Genomic DNA, 22,390 nt, shown 5'->3' with positions numbered 1-22,390 from the left:
TCCTCATATATCTCAGAAATCTATTACCCCTATGCAATTCATGCACACTTAATGAATCATATACACTTCCACAGTGGAATTTAACTGTAATTCATCTGGAAAAGGGTTAAATGGGAAATCCGAGTAGGACTATTGCGCTGAGACAACAATCTTTGAACTGAAATTAAGTCTACATCATCAGCGATCTACCCTGCCTTTCGGACGGGTTTCCCTGACTATGATTTACATCTCTAGACTCCAGTGTCATGTTATGTTTCTACAAGTATGAATAACATAGTGGGGGTTTCCCCATCATTAGGTAAAACTAATGACACCCCTAGCATGAGCAGTGAAACGTCTTTATGACTGAATAACAAGTCCAGCCAACAAAACACTTTACTGAGAGAAATATTTCATCTTGTTCTTTGCTTAGCAGTTTATGCATTATGCATGTTGTTGCATTGATTTATTTAATGTTGTAGTGTTTAGCTGATATATTGTCACATAAACATAGTAGTTAAGCCAGCGTACTCGGCTTAAGGTAATGTATAATACAGTGTATGAATGAAATACATTTGAAAGAAATCATAAAGTATATATGTGAAATGTGTGTTCATTCCTGCAAAAGCAGCTTCAGTGTTGCAGTTGTATTTACTGGCCTTGTGAATAAAATAACTGCAATTGTAAAATAAATTCACCGGAAAAGGAAACTTCAAATGATTAAATTAAAATGAATTCAAATCCCTCATGTGGATCATGACTAATCAGGAATATACTGAGCAGCCCAGGAACAGGAGTATAAATGACCTGTGGATGGGTTAAAATGAGCTAGTCTTGGGTTAATTAAAGTAACCCAGCACGTGTTCTGCTATATATTGATCCAGCACTGGGTTACAGAAATAACTCCATTTTAATAGCTTCCATTTTGCCCTGATTTATTAGAGAGTTTGACAGTGTATTGCATTCAGTATGGCTGTGCATTGCACTACCTCGAGAAATCTATACCGTACTGGTGTGTGGTAAGAAATGAGCCAAAGGCTCGAGGTTCGAGGTGCAGAAAGCTGAAGAGAACGGGGGGAGATATTACTCGTGAATTGTTAAATGGGCGCTCGCGCTGCTTCTTAAACCGGCAACGGCGTCTTGTGCGCGTGATGTGCTGAGATAAGAACACAATACCGTCTGTGCCTCAAGGCTTTGTGCAGTATTAGTAATTACCGTATGCAATGTTATCTTGCTCACCAAGTTTCTGCATTTCGTATGATAAGTGTGTGGTTTATATATTATACATGTGTCTTATTTAAAGTAGTTTACAGAGGGAAAATTATATATATATATATATATATATATATATATATATATATATATATATATATACTTGGGCGGGGATCCGGTGGGACCCACTCTGGTCTGGTTTCGGATGAAGCTGGCAGTGGCGCTCATTTAGCGACACACACACACACGCACGCACAGGCGCGCGTCAGATCCGGCAAACCTCGCTCTCAGATGAACAGCTGATCGAGACTCATTCAAAGCTGCCCGTTTACCATGTCTATACAACTGTGAGTTAGATGTAAAACGCATCCTGATAACACAATAATTACAGCACACCCACCCACCCCCCTCCCTCAAGAATTCCTTTCCGATTGTATGCATGCAGTGTGCGACATGACAGAGATGCATGAGGCATTGATTAATACATCTCTGAAATTAGAAAGCGATCGGCAATGTCTGGCGCGCGCGCGCACACACACTCCCAAATGATGTCATGTTCCATAAAAAGTACTGCGAGAAACCAGAGATCCCGGTGACAGCAAAAAAAAAAAAACTTACACACACAAGAAAATAAAAGCACATCCTACTGTTCAGCACCAGTCCCTGGCTGAGTGTTATACTGTCCTAGTGAGTGCAGTAGGGTGTGCGTTTTAAGAGCATTGAGCACAAACCCTTCCGTCCCCGCCTGCTATGAGACGCCACGGGCTCGGCTGGTGAACCTAAAGCACTCGGTACAGCCGACTCGCTGTCATTTCTTCCACCCAAACAGTCGAAACTCACACTCAGGCACTGTGAGCTCACACACACACACACTGCACAGAGCGGATACACCGAGCACCGCCGGCTCACATGAAGCCAGGTTACTTACTGTCATCTTCACCGCCTCGCTTCCCTCAAGACATTGTCTGTGAGCCCGGTGCCGTGGGTGTAGCTCAGAGAGACACTGCTTAAAGTTAAAGAGCCGACAGGAGAAGGAGAAGGACGCTCCGGAGGAGGATGAGGAGGAGACTCCGGAGACTGCTAGCCCGTGAGAGAGGAAGAAGCCGGCATGAAGCGGGGAGTGTGAGCGGCGGAATTCATCTCTCGGTTAGGTGGGAGCAGGAGAGGCAAAAAATAGCCCAGATGGAAGCACTCCAGCTTTCAATGAGCCACGTCTGTGTGTGTGTGTGTGTGTCCTCTCTCTCTCTCTCTCTCCGTGTGTGTTTCCTCTCTCTGCGTATGTATGTCTCCTCGTCTCTCTCTCCCCCTCTCTCTGCGTGTGTCCTCTCTCTCTCTCTCTCTCTGTTTCCTCTCTCTCTCCCTCTCTCTGCGTGTGTCCTCTCTCTCTCTCTGTTTCCTCTCTCTCTCTCCCTATCTCTCTCTCTCCCCCTCTCTCTGCGTGTGTTCTCTCTCTCTGTGTTTCCTCTGTCTCTCTCTCTCTCCGTCCCCCTCTCTCTGCGTATGTGTCTCCTCGTCTCTCTCTCTCTGAACGTGTCCTCGTCTCTCTCACCCCCTCTCTCTCTGCGTGTGTTTCCTCTCTCTCTCTCTCTCTCTCCGTCCCCCTCTCTCTGCGTATGTGCGTCTCCTCGTCTCTCTCTCTCTGCGCGTGTTTCCTCTCTCTCTCTCCCTCCCTCCTTCCCGTGGTGTAGTGGTTAGCACTGTTACCTCACAGCAAAAAGGTTCTGGGTTCGAGCCCAGTGGCCAGCGAGGGCCTTTCTGTGTGGAGTTTGCATGTTCTCCCCGTGTCTGCATGGGTTTCCTCCGGGTGCTCCGGTTTCCCCCAGAGAACAAAGATATGCAGGTTAGGTTAATGTGGGACAGCCTTGGGCTGAAGTGCCCTTGAGCAAGGTACTTAACCCCTGACTGCTCCCTGGGCGCTGTTGTCTGGCTGTGTTCACTGCTTCAGATGGGTTACATGCAGAGGATGAATCTCACTGTGCATGTGACAAAGATTTCTTCTTCTCTCTCTCTCTGCATGTTTGTCTCCTCTCTCTGTGTGTCTCCTCGCCTCTCTCTCTCTCTCTCTCTCTCTCTCTCTCCTCGCCTATCTCTCTCTCGGTATGTCCACCTAATTATGCATTCATGTAAAACAAAATATCTGCAAATCCCTGTTCACTGTTGCAAAATGAATGGCTACAAAATGACACTCTACTTCCTTCATAGTTACTCCATAAAGTAACAAAATAACTAAAATTCCATTAAAAAACCTACACCACTTCAGTAGAGATTTAGAGTCTGTAGGCCTATTCACTTCATAGAAGTAGATATGATATAATGTGACAACTGGGGTGGCAGCTGCCACCCGGTGCCACCCATGTGGCTGCAGCCCTGTCTCCCTTTCTCCAAGGCTGTTGGAGAACATCTGGCACTGGGAGCGTTCAAGTTTTTCCAGTTAAAATACTATTCAGATGGTATAAGTTTTCCGGACATACTGTATGTCTGTTAAATAATGTTTCCGTAAGACGTTTGTAGTAATTATGATCGATTTCCACAGGAGAGGTGATTTGTACAGGAGTGTCTTCACGATGAATGCATGGTTGTCACATAAAACATTCCATGATTACTAAAGTTGTACATGCATCTCATTTTAATACAAACTGATTGCTCTGACCTTTATTTTAAGCACTTGGTGTAGGGCTTATGGCTACACCAACTTGCACTTTAGAAGGTTAGGTCACATGACCATAACATGCTGCACATGTAGGCTGTGTTAGGAAGTCAAAAATCTCCAGAAGAGTTGTCTATGTTTTATTGTTCTGCATTTTAAACTTGTCTAACTTGGTTTTCTTTTGTTTTCAGTGTGAGATGATGGACAGTTCCTGGACTGCCTTTATATGAAGAAAATTTGAAAAACCGCATTTCACACAGGGTATAATGGAATTTTTACCAACATGTCAATTCAGAAGGGGTATATATACAACTTGGGCTTATTTCTACTGATCATTTTATAGAAGGCAAAATATGGCACAATTTTTCCAGATGCATGTGTATGCAGTCCATAAAAACGACTGACATAACTGATTGGGACAGAAGTAATAATTTGGACAGTCCAGTAGCAGTAGTAATCACATTACCCCACCTCTTCATGTAATACTAGCACAATCCAAATAGAGTTTAAGACAAACGCATGTAACACACACACACACACACACACACACACACACACACATGTAATGGCTATTTTATGACATAATTATTCAAACAACCACAATGGGATGAGAACTCTAAACAAATCCCCAGTGTTTGTCACTAAGGTGGTGTCCTCCAGGATCCACCTATTATATATTTAACATGGAGAAATAAATGAAAATGTAACCCTTTTTTGGCAGGTCCTGACTTATATTCTTCTCTCTTAAACTACATGCCTTCTGGGTAGTTTCAGCATAGTTATTGAATAACATGCTTTAAGATGAATTAGCAAACAATAAGCTAGGGCAAGACACTGCCTATTGAAAACGTCTCATGTAAGAGCCTTACTATCTGTACTAATTAGCAATAGATATAAACATATAAAATTTCATGAATGTCAGTTATCCAGAAACTGAATTTTTGGTTGTGAATATAGAAAAAAACGATTTTGAGCTGACGTCATAAAGACGGGCAGCACGGTGGTGTAGTGGTTAGCGCTGTCGCCTCACAGCAAGAAGGTCCGGGTTAGAGCCCCGTGGCCGGCGAGGGCCTTTCTGTGTGGAGTTTGCATGTTCTCCCCATGTCCGCATGGGTTTCCTCCGGGTGCTCTAGTTTCCCCCACAGTCCAAAGACATGCAGGTTAGGTTAACTGGTGACTCTAAATTGACCGTAGGTGTGAGTGTGAATGGTTGTCTGTGTCTATGTGTCAGCCCTGTGATGACCTGGCGACTTGTCCAGGGTGTACCCCGCCTTTCGCCCGTAGTCAGCTGGAATAGGCTCCAGCTTGCCTGCGACCCTGTAGAACAGGATAAAGCGGCTACAGATAACGAGATGAGATGAGATGTCATAAAGACACCAACAGTGACGTTTATTGCAGGAAACTTCATTTTCAGGATATGACATGATGTGATCGTGTCACATGGGCGGAGCTTAAAGGATTGTTAGTTTCAGATAATGCGGTGGTGGACAAAAATGGTGAAACAGTAGTATTACTGTTGAGGTTTCACATCTTCAGAAGACATGTTATCGTTGAAAAAAAAAGATATGTCACAACTATCATTTCTATCTGTCGTGCTTTAAGTACATAAGTGGGATCAGATAGTCATCAAGCTTTTCACGAGCTGGATCAGATGTGTTAGGAACGGGGAAAACCTCAGGGCAGGAGAGTCCCCATTGAGAGACATTGTCTTTAAGTTTTAAAGCATTTAATTCACCTTCTCTTCTGAAATATATACAAAAAAAATGAAGACAGACCACTGAGGGACTGAGGGTACCACTCCAGTGACTTTCTCTCAGTCAGAGCTCTCCCTTGCTCCCCTCTTCCACTCCCTACCACATTTTCTCCCTCTCAGTCCAATTCAGTTCACTAGGTTTAATTCAATTTGAGTAGATTTACTGACATGACTATATCAAGTGCAATATTAGCCAAGCACAGAAGAGTGAGGGTTTAAAGTCCATTTGTAGCAGAACCTGCTATCTAAAGTAATTTTAGTGGCCTTCTGTGCTGCAAAGGGATAGATGTCAGGAAAAATCCTCAGCACTCTGCACTCACTGACCTTGTGGGTGGTGAGTGGCGCAAAAACACTAAAAGCTAGAAGGGGAGGAATAGTGTATTAAAAAAGGGCTTGAGTGTTCAGCATCAGGTGTTTCCTAGCAATGCCGTGTCATGACACATTTCATCTCTGAATGTGCACTAGAGTGCCTTATACAGATCACACCTTTAAGAGCTGTATTGCTATATAGTCAGTACTATTTAACAATTATTCACCGAAGGCTATGTGAATATTGGTGAATAATAACTGAGATGAGGTCGAGGTTATTATTCAACGATATTCACTGAGTCTGAGGCAGATAATTGTTTTAGTATAAATACACAGGTGATTATTTAAAAAATGTATTAAACAAGTGTTGCCAGGCAAAACAAACCTCACCCAGTAGCACTTATGATGAATATGAAGGAAGATATTGTGAAAAAAATAGGTACCCTATGGGTCCATGTACCCATGTATGGGTAGACAATCTTACATTCTTACTGCTTATAAATAAAATTGTTTTCTGATACCATGTCTGTACAGTAAATATATCATATATATTTATAAGGCAGTAGCCACAAAAATGAAGCGTAATCCAAAAATGAACAATTTAAAAATCACAGAACTAAAATATACCAAGTGTCTGTACTTTATATTATTCTACTCTTACCTCTTACAGTTTTCGAAACTGAAACCTCCGAATCGAGGCTGACATACACACGCTACCCGCCATGACCAAAACTCTTATTTTCTGGAAATGGCCCAGTGCTAAAGCTCAATGGAACACACTTTCCCTCTGTAATAAGCATAAACATGTCTGAAAGCAATTTCTTTAGTCTAGTCCATTTATTTCAAATGGTGAACCAAATTGTATACACTCACTGGTCATTTTAATCGGAACACATGTATGCGCATGTGCAGTGCACGATTGTTACACTCTTACATTCTTACAGCACGATGACGAGTGGCTAGCGCCTGTATATGAGGCAGTAGACACAACAAAAACGATTTTGACCTTTTTGGTGGCCTTGACCAGATGACCCTCAAAATGTTGAAGGTTCTATTTGAGACCATTGCCCATCTATCCTGAAAGCTTCATGAAGATTGAGCCAGCCATTTTCCCGTAATATCATAAACAAAAAAACAGAGAAACCTGACCGAAAACAATACCTCGCCCTGCTTACTCCGTACTGGGCGAGGTAAAAATAATTTATTTCAATCTTCAAAAACAGCATGCAAATGTAAAGCGTGCAGACTTGTGTCACTTATGTACGTATGCCGAGTCACTTAAAATACTTTGTTTTGAAATCAACAAAATAAATCACAATTCCATCTTACTTTTGAATAGTTTTAGACCAAAATTTATCTTCTTTAGTGCTTTTAGGAACAGCATTTTCATTCATAATTTGTAATTCTTCCTCGCATTAGAAATGACTAAGATTTTAATACACACCTTTATTATAAGTAGGATAGACTATTGTAATAACCTCCTATGGTTTGCCCAGAGAGTCAATTAGCAAGTTACAAAGCTTTACAGAATGCAGCGGCACGGCTAGTAATAGCTCCACGTAAGTTTTCTCATATTACTCCTGTGTTGCGCTCTCACTCTCTCTCTCCATTGGCTGCCAGTTAAAGAAAGAGTACAATTTAAGCTATTAATTCTAACTTTTAGGGCGGCACGGTGGTGTAGTGGTTAGCACTGTCGCCTTACAGCAAGACGGTTCTGGGTTCGAGCCCAGTGGCTGATGGGGGCCTTTCTGTGTGGAGTTTGCATGTTCTCCCCGTGTCTGTGTGGGTTTCCTCCGGGTGCTCCGGTTTCCCCCACAGTCCAAAGACATGCAGGTTAGGTTAAGTGATGGGTCTAAATTGACCGTGAATGGTTGTTTGTCTCTATGTGTCAGCCCTGTGATGACCTGGCAACCTATCAAGGGTGTACCCCGCCTCTCACCCATAGTCAGCTGGGATAGGCTCCAGCTTACCTGCGACCCTGCACAGGATAAGCGGCTACAGATAATGGATGGATTCTAACTTTTAAATCTATGAACGGTCTTGCACCAATGTATATATGTAGCCTAGTTGAGGTAATGCATCCTAGTGCATACTCTTTACATAGAAATAGTGATATCTTTCTTAAATCTTTTAATGCAAGAACCGAGAAGATTCTTGGCGACAGGGCCTTTGCTGTTGCAGTGCCTAAACTTTTTAATGCTCTTACTCGTGAAATCAGACAAACTTTGATAATATTAAGTCTTTGGTTAAAATGTTTTTGTTTCAGACTGCTTATCTCACATTGATAACATTACCTGGATAGCTTTCTTTCATCTCAGAAATATTGCTAAGATAAGAAATTTAATGTCACTACACGACGCAGAAAAACTAGTTCATGCTTTTGTTACCTCCAGGTACCTTACTGTCTGGATGTTCCAGGTGGGGTTTACATTAGACCGTATCAGCGGATCATCAGATTAACGTTTTTAAAACGATTAGCGTGCACACAGCAACGCCAATACACGATTCGTGTGCACACAGCAACGCCAATACACGGATACGCTCGGCTCCGCAGGCATCCTGCGCTCCAAATCACTCCGCCCTGAACAGCGAGTGCCCTCTGGAGGGTGTGCACTCCGGCCCTGCGCAGCTCACAGAGCGCATGAGTGAAGCGCACGAGCAGTGATTCGGGACTGAGCCGCTGTGTGTGTGATCTCAGTGCATATCGGGCATGCGCGTCACTTACCACTTGCAAGTGGAAGGATGGCAAGCCTAAAGACAATCATAACTACACAATGGGCAGTATTTGCATCAGTATTTGCAGTATTTTCATACTTTTATACTCTTTAATGAAAGGTGATACAAGGCGGAAGTCCGTGCCGTTTTTCAGCAGTCACGTCACATGACCAACGCCAGCGAATCAGGAAGGTGGATGTCACAGTGACGTTGTCCAATGATGACGCCAGCTAGAGCTCAGCACAGCGTATCCGCGTATTCTCAATGTTTACACAGCACCGGACCAGACACGATCTGGATTGAATACGTGGACCCTGGCGGATTCCCGTTTCCCGGCGTTTCCAGGCGTTTTAATGTAAACGGACAGTGCATCCGCGAAGAAAACGAGACAGATACGGTCTAATGTAAACTTGGCCCCAATAAGTGCATAAACAAGCTCCAGTTAGTTCAAAATGCAGCAGCAAGAGTCCTTACTAGAACTAGAAAATATGACCACATCACACCTGTCTTATCCACACTGCATTGGCTCCCAATCAAATTTTGTATTGATTATAAAATACTACTATTGACCTTTAAAGCACTGAGTGGTCTCGCACCACAGTACCTGAGTGAACTTCTGCTCCTCTATGACCTGCCACACCTACTTAGATCAAAAGGTGCAGGCTATCTGCTGGTACCTCGTATAGTGAAGGCTACATCAGGGGGCAGAGGCTTTTCTTACAAAGCCCCACAATAATTGTGGGCACAATAATTGTGTGCCTCCATAATTATTATGGAACAGCCTTCCAAGTAGTGTTCGGAAATCAGACACAGTCTCAGCGTTTAAGTCTAGGCTGAAAATGTATTTTTTTTAGTCAAGCCTTTTGTGAATAGTTTTTTACTAGGTAAAGGAGTAGATCTGGAGGGTCCTCAGACATAGAGTGTTTTGGTAAACTGGGATGTGTGGATGCTGTCAGTCCCCCGCTTGCTTACTCACTCGAGTTTGTTGATGGTGTAGTGGCTGGCTGCTTTATGTCCCGGGGCTCCCTCATGCCTGTGTTACCTTCTAACTCTCCCCTTTTAGTTACGCTGTCATAGTTAGTTTTGCCGGAGTCCCTGCTTGTACTCAGCGCAAAATGTATACTGTACCTACTTATTCAGGTGACATTGGGCATACCTAACAACCTGTGTTTTCTCTCTCTTTCTTTCTCCCCCCCCCCCCCCCCCCCCCATCTGTCCCTCTGAGCTACATGTCAATCCTGAGATCGACATGCTGACCTCTTCTGCTCCTCGGACCTGCCTGATCCATCCTGATGCCCTATGCCTGGTTGGAGTCTCATCACATCACTCCTGGGGAGGATGGCCCCATATGGACAGTTGAAAGTCACACTTGGAAGACGCTCTGGACACTTACAGTAATGCGCATTGACTTGCTAACTTTAGGACTGCAGTTGTCACGAACAGTTTTGCACTCAAGTTTCCATCAATGAAGAGATATAACATCAATGAAACTGATGTCATGTTAAAACTGTTAATGTTATAGTCATGTTGTCTGTTGTTGCCCAAATGAGGGTGCGTTCCCTTTTGAGTCTGGATCCTCTCTAGGTTTTTTCCTCATGTCGTCTGAGGGAGTTTTTCCTTGCCACCATCACCACAGGCTTGCTCACTGGGGATAGATTAGGGATAAAATTAGCTAATGCTTTAAGTCATTCAAATTCTGCAAAGCTGCTTTGCGACAATGTCTATTGTTAAAAGCGCTATACAAATAAACTTGACTTGAAACTTGACTTGCTTATGGATAAATTTTATATACTACAACTGATCATATTAATGTATCGTTATTATATTTTATAATGAGATATTTCCATCATGGCGGCACGGTGGTACAGTATAGTGGTTAGCACTTTTGCCTCACAGCAAGAAGGTTCTGGGTTTGAGTCCAGTGGCCGGCGAGGGCCTTTCTGTGTGGAGTTTGCATGTTCTCCCCGTGTCTGCTCCGTTTTCCCCCACAGTCCAAAGACATGCAGGTTAGGCTAATTGGTGACTCGAAATTGACTGTAGGTGTGAATATGAGTGTGAATGATTGTTTGTCTCTATGTATCAGCCCTGCAATAACCTGGTGACTTGTCCAGGGTGTACTCCACCTCTCACTCATAGTCAGCTGGGAGCCAGCTTGCCTGCGAACCTGTAGAACAGGATAAGCGGCTACAGATAATGGATGGAAATATTAAATTATTATTATTATCCATCCATCCATTATCTGTAACCGCTTATCCTGTGTAGGGTCGCAGGCAAGCTGGAGCCTATCCCAGCTGACTATGGACGAGAGGCAGGGTACACCCTGGACAAGTCACCAGATCATCACAAGGCTGACACAAACAACCATTCACACTCACATTCACACCTACGGTCAATTTAGAGCCACCAATTAGTCTAACTGAACAGGATGCGAGTGGACCCCTGCCTGGTCACCTGGATCTCCAGCTACCTCACTGACAGGCCGCAGTACGTCAAGCTGAAGGACATCACATCTGACACTGTGATTAGCAGCACAGGCGCACCCCAGGGCATGGTGCTGGCCCCTCTTCTCTTCACCCTGTACACCGCAGACTTCTGCTACAACTCGGAGTTGTGTCACATTCAGAAGTTTGCCGATGACACAGCCATCATTGGGTATATCAGTGATGACAGAGAGGAGGAGCATAGGAGCCTGGTGAGGGACTTTGCTGTGTGGTGCAACAGGAACCATCTGCAGCTCAACACCTCAAAGACCAAGGAGCTGGTCATTGACTTTGGGAGGTCCAGACCAAGGTCACGACCAGTTCTGATTGAGGGAGTCGAGGTGGAGGCTGTGGATTCCTACAAGTACCTTGGGCTGTGGCTGGACAGCAAGCTGGACTGGACTTGCAACACCAAACACTTATACAGGAAGGGACAGAGCAGGCTATACTTCCTTAGGAAGCTGCGGTCCTTTAACATCTGCAGGAAACTCCTGTGGATGTTCTATCAGTCTGTGGTCACCAGTGTCCTGTTTTACACCGTGGTGTGCTGGGGGGGCAGCACATCCAAGGAGGACACATCCAGGCTGGACAAACTGATCAGGTGGGCCGGCTCTGTGGTCAGCATGAAGCTGGACTCTCTGGTGACGGTGGCAGAGAAGAGGTCTATGGACAAACTATTGAACATCATGGATGATGCCAGTCACCCTCTGCACACCGTCATCAGCAACCAGAGGAGCCTGTTCAGTGACAGAATGCTCCTTCCCAAGTGCAGGACGAACAGACTCAAAAACTCCTTTGTCCCTCACGCCATCAGTGCAATATAAAGTGCAATATCTCTCCTACCGCCGCCCCCCACCTTTTTTTCTTTCTTCCCCCTTCCTTCCCCCTTCCTCTCTTCCCCATATCTTATTCTTTTTATATATTTGTATATGTAAATACTTAATTTATTTTAATTTATCTAGAAGTTTTCTCTATTTCTTTTCTCTGTTTATCTGTAATGATGCTGCTGGAATCTTAATTTCCCTGAGGGAACCCGCCCAAAGGGATCAATAAAGTCTAATCTAATCTAATCTAATCTAATCTAATCTAATCTAATCTAATCTAATCTAATCTAATCTAATCTGCATGTCTTTGGACTGTGGGGGAAACCGGAGCACCCAGAGGAAACCCACACAGACACGGGGAGAACATGCAAACTCCACACAGAAAGGCCCCCATCGGCCACTGGGCTTGAACCCAGAACCTTCTTGCTGTGAGGTGACAGTGCTATTATTATTATTGCTTATGGTGATGAAGCGCTTGTCGCCGTTTTGCCGAGTTGCTGGAGGTGATTATTGAGAAATAGTCAGAGTCTCTCGACCAATCAACACGCGCAATTTCTTATCATCACCTCTGTATTTATACTAAATCCTATTATTCTATGGCATGCACTATCATAGCCTTGTCATTTTTCTCTACATTTTACCAATGGGCGGCACGGTGGCGTAGTGGTTAGCGCTGTCGCCTCACAGCAAGAAGGTCCTGGGTTCGAGCCCCGGGGCCGGTGAGGGCCTTTCTGTGTGGAGTTTGCATGTTCTCCCCGTGTCCGCGTGGGTTTCCTCCGGGTGCTCCGGTTTCCCCCACAGTCCAAAGACATGCAGGTTAGGTTAACTGGTGACTCTAAATTGACCGTGAGTGTGAATGGTTGTCTATGTGTCAGCCCTGTGATGACCTGGCGACTTGTCCAGGGTGTACCCCCGCCTTTCGCCCGTAGTCAGCTGGGATAGGCTCCAGCTTGCCTGCGACCCTGTAGAAGGATAAAGCGGCTAGAGATAATGAGATGAGAGATGAGATTTTACCAATGTTCCCCCTTTTTCAGCGCACACTTCCAGGAAGAACAGCTCTTTCAGACAAACATTCTGCAGGGAACAGCTGCTAACATTTCAATCATTTAGAGCAAATATGAATACTTAAACACACTTACTGCATTTACTGCAGTTATGTTCACACTGGTGGGCAGGAGAGCAGGACTCGCAGTGGTCTAACTCAATAATCAATAATCCAAATGTAGCCTACTAAAGAATCTTTTATCAGCGCTTTTACATCCACAAGTAAATAAACCAGCAACAAAGGGTTACACTATTATAATTAGTGCATATCACTCCAAAGCCCCTCTGTGGAGAAGGCGTTTGAGGGAAATAAAGGAGGAAAGAACAGAGGCTAAGGGTTTTATTAAGCCTGAGATTTTGAAACCTTCAATACAACTATGCTGCATTGTGCTTGTGTGTGTGTGTGTGTGTGTGTGTGTGTGTGTGTGTGTGTGTGTGTGTGTGTGTGTGTGTAAAATCCACCAAAAAGAATGGTGGACATAGTGAAGAATAAAGAACATGAAGTCTTGTGAAATAGAGGAAAGGTATTCCCTCTGCATCTCGTCAAATATAGGTCACTGCATATCAAAAGCAATGCAGCCTGGAACATTGCACTTATACAGTATTTCTTCAATTTAAATGATAGAAACAAAAACGGCAAGTCAAGTAGAGTATTTCAGCAGAGAAAAAGGAAGATTTAAAAAAAAAAGTCTTCTTAGAAAAGAGTGTGAGGCCAGGACTTCAAATGTATCTAGTAGATCACTGGCTATTTAAGTTGCCAGTCAACCTTTGTTATTTATTTATTTATTTAACCTAAAAAACAAAAACGGCAAGTCAAGTAGAGTATTTCAGCAGAGAAAAAGGAAGATTTTTTAAAAAGTCTTCTTAGAAAAGAGTGTGAGGCCAGGACTTCAAATGTATCTAGTAGATCTCTGGCTATTTAAGTTGCCAGTCAGCCTTTGTTATTTATTTAACCTAAAAAACTAATAAAAAAATACATTTATAAAATAAAAAAAGCCTGTATGTGTCAGTCTGGTCCAGTCCATCCATGCCTTAGACTGTGGGACTTCCATGCTGGCTCCAGGACAGGAATTCAGTCCTGCCTTGCTGAAGGCCATTTCCTGAAGCGGCACTCCCACACCTGCTACCACTCCTCTCCCATCAGCCAGGGCTTTTTAAGAACTGTTTGGAGCTACTCCATTTGCCAGACTGTCTCTTGTAGACTTTCCTCGCCTTGCTACAGCTCATTGGTATTGTGTCTTCTTGATTCCCCCTGACTGAATTTTTCCTTGTTTTTTTTTTGTCAAGTTTTACTGTCCATTTTTTTGTCCCTGTTTTTGCCTGCCTGTTCTTTTGAATTGTGTCTTTTACTACCTCTACCTGGATTTCCCTTGTCCCTGTGTTCATCGGTTTTTGTGAACATTTTTCCATCCTGTTTTTTGTCCCTGACCGTGTCTACCTGCTCCACTGTGTTTTTGACCTCCTGGCCTGTTTTTTGACTATTGATTTCTGCCTGAGCCCTGCTGTACTTTTTGCCTTTCTGCCATCTACTCCATTTAAAGAAGTTTTCTCTTTACACTGCCTGTTTTCTGAGTCTGCTCCTGGGTCCTCACTTCACCTCAGCTCATCATTCCTGACAGCACAGTCTGGCCAACATGGACCCAGCAGATTTTGCCCAGCTAAGAGCAGCGGTGCAGAAACAGGGAGCTCTCCTTGGGACCCATCAACAGGTGAATCAAAACCTTGTCGCCATCACTGACATTCTCAATCTTCTTGCCACTCAGCTACAACAGCTTCAAGTAACATCAGCTCCTACACAACCCCCTCCACCTACCGCTCCTCCAGCTCCTGCTCCAGCCCTCTTCAGAGAGCCGAGACTTCCCGCCCCACAGCCATACAACAGAGAACCAGGTACCTGCAGATCATTTTTCTCTCAATGCTCGTTAACCCTTGAGCTTCAACCACTGGCCTTCCCTTCAGAGCATTCCTGAGTGGCCTACACAATCACTCTCCTCACTGGCAAAGCTAGTGGGTGGGGAACAGCTATGTGGGATGCCAATGCACCATGCTGCGCCAGCTTCAAGGATTTCACAGAGGAGATGAGGCAAACCTTTGATCACTCTCTGTCTGGCAGAGAGGCAGCAAGAGAAATCATGGGACTGTGGCAGGGTGCCTGGTCCGCTTTTGACTATGCGATTGAGTTTCACACTTTGGCGGCATCTTGTGGCTGGAATGAGTGCCTTGTTTGACACATTTTTGAACGGGCTGTCAGACTCCATCAAGGATGAGCTGGTCTCACGAGAACTGCCACCTGATCTCCCTGGTCTCATGGACCTCGGCAGTCGTATTGACTCCTGGATCAGACAGCGGGTGAAAGAGAACTCTGACTAGTCTTGCTCCCCCTCAGCCTCCCATTCCTTCTGCTGAGCCAATGCAGGTAGACCGAGTCTGCGTCTCACCTGAGGAACAACAGTGCTGTCGGGATATGAGGGCATGTTTTTATTGCGGACAGCTGGGGCATTTCTGCTAATCTTGCCCTTTAAAAGGAAGAGCCCACCAGTGAGTTTAGGGGCCCTGGTGGGCAATGTCCAGAATCAGCCCCCTACCAGTTGACCGCTGCTCCCAGTGGTCATTATCCATGGCAATCAGCCCCATGACCTCCAGGCACTCATTGATTCAGGGGCTGACAGAAACCTGATCTGCTTGACCACCACCAAGCACCTGGGGATTCCACTACTGGCTCTGAACCCGTCCCTCACTGTCCTGACCCTTAATGGTACTGGTCTGACCACCATCACCCATAGAACAGCCCCGGTCACCTTAAGAATTTCTGGCAACCACTCTGAATCCATCCAGTTTTTTGTCATGAGTAATCCCCATGTGCCCATAGTTCTTGGTCTGCCCTGGCTAACTGGGTAACCCCCATGTCAACTAGACTAACACCATTTTAGGATGAAGTCAATACTGTTTATTGGCATGCCTGAGATCTACCCTCCCTCACGCTGAGCTGCTCCAGCCCACCATTGGTGAATATCCTGACCTCTCTAATGTGCCTCCTGAGTATAATGACTTAACCTGTGTTCAGCAAGTCTCAAGCTGTTTCCCTTCCTCTCCATAGGCCCTATGACTGTGGAATTGACCTTCTCCCTGGGACTGCACCACCTAAGGAGCGACTTTACTCTCTCTCTCCTCCTGAAAGGCAAGCCATGGATAAATACATCACCGAGTCCTTAGCAGCTGGAATTATTCGTCCCTCCTCTTTTCCTGCAGGGGCAGGATTCTTTTTTTGGGGAGAAGGACAAATCCTTGTGTGCTTCCATTGATTACCGTGGGCTGAATGACATCACCATCAAGAACCATTACCCCCTACCTCTCATATCTATGGCATTTGAGTTACTCCAGGGAGCCCAGATTTTCACCAAGCTAGATCTGTGTAATGCTTACCACCTCGTGAGGATCAGGGAAGGGGACGAATAGAAGACGGTGTTTAACACCCCCACGGGCCACTATGAATATCTCGTGGTTCCGTTCGGCCTGACTAATGCTCCCACGGTTTTCCAGGCCCTCGTTAAGAAAGAAAGAAAAAGAAAGAAAGCACAACTTTATTCATCACACACTTGTGGAATTTCCTCTCTGCATTTAACCCATCTGAAGCAGTGAACACACACATGCGCACACACACAAGCAATGAGCGCGCACACACACCCAGAGCAGTGGGCAGCCATGCTAACAGTGCCCGGGGAGCAATTGGGGGTTAGGTGCATCGCTCAAGGGCACTTCAGCCCAAGGCCATCCCATATTAACCTAACCTGCATGTCTTTAGACTGTGGGGGAAACCGGAGCACCCGGAGGAAACCCACACAGACATGGGGAGAACATGCAAACTCCACACAGAAAGGCCCTCGCTGGCCGCTGGGTTCAAACCCAGAACCTTCTTGCTGTGAGGCGACCGTGCTAACCACTACACCACTGTGCATCATCGTTAATGATGTCCTGAGGGACTACCTTAATGTTTTTGTTTATCTGGAAGATATATTGATTTTTTTTCCCCGCTCCCTTGAACACCGCATCCATGTCAGGCAGGTCCTTCAGCGACTCCTGGAAAATAAACTCTTTGTTAAGGCTGAGAAATGTGAATTCCATAGAAGTTCTGTCTCCTTTCTGGGTTTCATTATCTTCCCTGTGCAGATTCAGATGGACCCCCTAAAACTCAAGGCAGTTGCTGACCACAGGGCCCAGTAAAGCACCTCTTAACCATCTTTTTGTTCCTGTTTCTGTGAGGGCACAGGTGTTGCAGTGGGGTCATGGTTCCAGAATGGCGTGCCACCCAGGAGCAGCCCAGACTCTGGCACTCATCCGACAACATTTTTGGTGGCCATCCATCAAGGAGGATGTCCAGAGGTTTGTGGCAGCTTGCGACATCTGCGCCAGGAACAAGACTGGCAACAGACCCCTTGCCAGCCTGCTGAGACCCCATTCCTGTTCCCCACCAGCCCTGGTCTCACACAGCCCTGGATTTCGCCACAGGACTCCCTAATTCAGGTGGCAATACTTGTATCCTCACTGTTGTCGACTGTTTTTCTAAAGCTGTTCATTTTATCCCTCTGCCCAAGCTTCCCACCACCAAGAAGACTGCCAAATTGCTGATACTCCATGTTTTCCAGATGGAAAACATGGAGTATCAGCAACATGGACTCCCCTCAGACATCATATCAGACCGCGGACCCCAGTTCTCTGCCCAATTCTGGAAGGCTTTCTGTAAACTCATTGGTGCTTCCAAGGAAGGGTCTGTCTTCAGGTTTTCACCCTCAGACCAATGGACAGACGGAATAGGCCAACCAGGAGCTAGAAGTGGCTCTCAGGTGCATGTTGTCCAAGGATGCTGCCTCCTGGAGCAAGACCCTTCCTTGGATAGAGTACGCTCACAACTCCTCACCCACCTCTGCTACAGGTCTTTCCCCCTTCCAGTGCTCTCTGGGTTACCAGCCACCACTCTTCCCCATCCAAGAAGTCGTCGCCGTGCCCTCTGCCCAGATGTTTGTGCACTGCTGCAGGAGAACATCTGCATTGACCAGGAAAAAGCTCCTACGTTCTGTCAAGATGTTTAAAGAGCAAGCCAACAAACGCCGTTCGGCAGCTCCCATCTATCGGGTGGGGCAGCAGGTAATACTCTCCACTCATCACTTGCCCCTCTGCCTGCAAATTGGCTCCCAGGTTCATAGGACCTTTTCCCCGTCTTCAAGGTAATTAATCCCTGCTCTGTAAGATTGTCTCTGCCTGTAACCATGTACCATATTCACCCAACTTTCCATGTCTCCCAAGTCAAACCCCTTGTCTCCAGTCTTGTCAAGTTTTACTGTCCTTTTTTTTTTTTTTGTCCCTGTTTTTGCCTGCCTGTTTTTTTTTTTTTTTTTTTTAATTGTGTCTTTTGCTACCTCTGCCTGAATTTCCCTTGTCCCTGTGTTCATCAGTTTTTGTGAACATTTTTCTGTCCTGTTTTTTGTCCCTGACCGTGTCTACCTGCTCCTCTGTGTTTCTGACCTCCTGGCCTGTTTTTTGACTACCGATTTTTGCCTGAGCCCTACTGCACCTTTTGCCTTTCTGCCATTTACTTCATTGAAGTTTTCTCTTGACACTGCCTGTTTTCTGAGTCTGCTCTTGGGTCCTCACTTCACCTCAGCTCACCATTCCTGACAGTATGCCTAAATGATGTGTTCTTTAAACACTGTTCCCATAAAAGCAACTTGATAAAGCATCAGCCTTCGAAAAAGGCTAATGGTCCCTAAAGGTTTTTCCATTCTTTAAAAAGGGTTCCTCAATTTTTTTCTCTTCTATCTAAAGTGCTTGTCGAACTCTAATATGGAAACCTTCTGCTGTGTGGTTTTACACAGAACTTATTCCCTCAAAAGGAACAAACTGAAGAACCCTATTGGGCAGTTAGATGAAACCTTCTTTCTCAGTGTTTGGTGCTTGTGCTTGAACTACTTTTCACATAAAAAAAAAAAAAACCTGTAAAGAAATCACATTGAACACATCTAGGTGAGATAGAGGTGTGGGAGGATGGTTAATCTGAAAAAAGAGTGTGGATTTGTAAGGAGATGCATAACAGGCACTGTAGATACTGTATAGCCTGTATAATATAGTATGTCATGAATTCTTCCTGTCAGCACACACTGCGGATTCCTGCTTTCATGTCATGTGCTTTTGTTTACGTTACCGTGTGTCTTTTTGTTTCTGTTTTGGTCTCTGTCCCTATCCTGCCATTGGTTTGTTGCTCTATTGTGTTCACCTGTTCTGTGTTTAGTCTTTAATTTGGTTGTCTGTTATGTCAGTCTCTTAACAAATTCTTACTGGGTGGCATGGTGGTGTAGTGGTTACACTGTCGCCTCACAGCAAGAAGGCTCTGGGTTCAAGCCCAGCGGCCTTTCTATGTGGAGTTTGCATGTTCTCCCCGTGTCTGTGTGGCTTTCCTTCGGGTGCTCCGGTTTCCCCCACAGTTCAAAGACATGCAGTTAGGTTAACATGGGATGGCCTTGCTCCCTGGGTGCTGTAGCATGTGTGCATGCAAGTGTTCACTGCTTCAGATGGGTGAAATACAGAGGACGAATTTCACTGTGGTTGAGTGTGTATATGACAAAGCCGCCTTCTTCTGCTGTGCATTTCTAGTGTTATGTCCAAGCCTTGTTTCTTCCCTGCTGTTTTCTGGTTGAGACTCTCACTTGCTATTTTGATTATGGTAATGGATTAACCTTATTTAATGCCATCTACTAGTGTTTTAACCCTCCTTACAGACAATGATGTTTAGATTCTCCTTAATAAAGCAAACACTAAATTTAAATATTTGTATCCTGCCTTCACTAACTGCAACACATGAGTGCCACTTGGCAACAAACCTAGTGCCAAAATAGTCCAATAATTATTGTCACACATTTGCTAGAGGATGAAAAGTCCATCCATCCATTATCTGTAGCTGCTTATCTTGTTCTACAGGGTCGCAGGCAAGCTGGAACCTATCCCAGCTGACTATGGGTGAGAGGCGGAGTACACTCTGGGCAAGTCACCAGGTTATCGCAGGGCTGACACAGAGACAAACAACCATTCACACACTCATTCACACCTACGGTCAATTTAGAGTCACCAGTTAGCCTAACCTGCATGCCTTTGGGGAAACCGGAGCACCCAGAGGAAACCCACGCAGACACGGGGAGAACATGCAAACGCCACACAGAAAGGCCGCTGAGCTCGAACCCAGAATCTTCTTGCTGTGAGGCGACAGTGCTAACCACTACACCACCATGCCGCCCAGGATGAAAGTAATCAACACTATTTTAGGAGAGGGCTAAACATTTGGTGTTTATGTTAAGTCTCCGCTACCACAATGAGTTTTGGCTACTTTAATGATGGCAAATGAATGAGTGTTTTTGTGCCAATAATGGTTTTGTTATTTTTGGCAGTTTTAAATATTCATTCATAGACATTGTTCTATTTGGATCAAACTGTACACCCTTTGGCATTCAAGAAGAAAACTGCCACTGTCACTCTAAATCAGAGTTGGTATACCCCGTCTCTGATGTGTATAAACATGCCAAAAATAGTCAAAGAAGCTCATTGCAGTAAATTTGCTCAGGGATGTAAGGCTCCTGTGGGACTGGCCTTTCTGGGGCAAGAACTCGTTTAAGAATACACACTGCCATCAGGCAATTAGCTTGTCAACAGGAGGCTAATAAATGCCAACTATTCACTGTTACACCATATATGCATGGACAACTGAGAAGCAGAGTTATAGGTCATTAAAGGACACTCCTTTAGTTCAGGACTGTTTCTAATATCAATAACAGCTTTCGTCAACTTGGGTTCAACTGAGTAGTGTATATCATGTCTGACATATAGCTGGCAGCACATGAAGTAGAGAGTATATTGGGGTGGGGGTGGGGTGATTTTTCATTTGACTTAAATAGTGTCATATTGCCTTGTGAACGAACTACCCAACTTCCCTCTGTCAGTGGACTCAATTTTAAGCATACCTAGTCAAATGTTTGAAATATTATGTTCTATTATTGTGACCAAGTACATTTTTTGTCAAAACCTACTACTTAAAAAAAAAAAAGACAAGTCCAATTGCTACACAAGAGGTCAAAGGGTGCTAATACATCTACTGCACCAAAAAACAACAAAACAACAGTCAGACATCTAGAAGCCAGAGGCTATGGAAAATCCATGGCCTCATGCTGGACACTGTCAACTCCAGTCAATTTTTGATTCTTCCTTTATCTTTTTCCACCACCTGAAGTAGGGCTGAAAGAAAGGAAGACGCTAAATGTCAATCATTAAGGTTCACTTGTCTCAACAGGGCTCATGGGGACTGCAATCAGCATGGATCCACCTGATCTGGCACCGCTACCAATCACTGTCCAAATGAAGCCTCTAGGTTACTGATATCAGAAAGAGAGAAATGATAAAGGAAGGGAAACATCTTTCCTAGCTTCTTTTCATCACTGATATTGGGGATGGAGGCAGGGAGATAGAAGAAAAAAAACTGAAATAGTCTTCTTGCGTAAAAGAACAATACAGTAAATACAATGCATCATCTTAAATGCATAAAATTTATAAATATTACTGAATATCATAACTTGAGTAATCCTTTATGATTTAGTATATGTACAGGCATAATGCAAGGCATGGAGTATGGGTTAAAATTTTGTTAGATTGTAACTCTGGTCTGCTTCATTAAAGCCTAGTCACTCTCTATCATGATCATGATCCAATAATGACCTGATTAGATCAAACTGAAAGCCAACAGTTATTAACAAGACTTTGGGAGTCGTTAGATCAGTCAGCTTGCTGATGATGATCAGGGTAAAAGAGTTGAGGGAAATCACTCCAGATCTTATTTTTGCCTGTGGGAATAGAGGTCTGGCTATGGGTCACAGCCCAAAGAAAATAAATGTCTTGTTCATGCATTTGGGAGAGAGAAGGTGTGAACAGGTCCTTAATGGCTTCATGGAATTTCGGTTCCCACTAACATCAAGCAGCTCAAGCAATTTAATTATGTAGAAACTAGATAAGCATCTCAATTTGTTTGGCTTTGGTTAACATATTAACTGGCCAAGCAGTTTTGCTATTCCAGTTTTGTACTGATCACAAAGCTTCGTTGAATGTGCTAGGACAGTGGTTCTCAAACTTTTTTACCAAGTACCACCTCAGAAAATACTTGGCTCTCCAAATACCACCATAATGACCAACATTAAAATACAGTAGCATAGTAGGTCTAAGTATTCATTAAAAACAAGTATATTTAATATTGTTGGCCACTGTAACATTACACACAGTACTTTGAACAGTAACACTGTGTTTAAATATAGGAAAATAAAACACTGTACTTAAATAATGAATCAAATAAAATTAATTGCACATAAAAGTGAAATAAACATTGTACTAAAATAAATCA

The 22,390-nt window shown here is 44.3% G+C and overlaps 1 protein-coding gene across 2 annotated transcripts in view; it reads right to left on the bottom strand.

The window, feature by feature from the left end:
* schip1 (schwannomin interacting protein 1) overlaps nt 1-22,390 on the bottom strand; it is an 816,449-nt gene that overhangs the window by 170,523 nt on the left and 623,536 nt on the right. Inside the window, exon 1 of one of the 2 annotated variants that reach the window (XM_060905836.1) lies at nt 2,120-2,520. The exons of the other annotated variant lie outside the window; for it this stretch is intronic. Within the exon in view, the coding sequence (XP_060761819.1) occupies nt 2,120-2,125 (6 nt within the window). The 5' untranslated portion in view covers nt 2,126-2,520. Of the gene's footprint in view, nt 1-2,119; nt 2,521-22,390 lie in introns of those variants that run through there. 2 annotated transcript variants of the gene reach the window in all.

The sequence above is a fragment of the Neoarius graeffei genome, chromosome 23 (genome assembly GCF_027579695.1).
Source record: "Neoarius graeffei isolate fNeoGra1 chromosome 23, fNeoGra1.pri, whole genome shotgun sequence".
NCBI lineage: Eukaryota > Metazoa > Chordata > Actinopteri > Siluriformes > Ariidae > Neoarius > Neoarius graeffei.
Note: the sequence above shows the minus strand (reverse complement) of the source record. Positions and strands in the feature narration are given on the sequence as shown.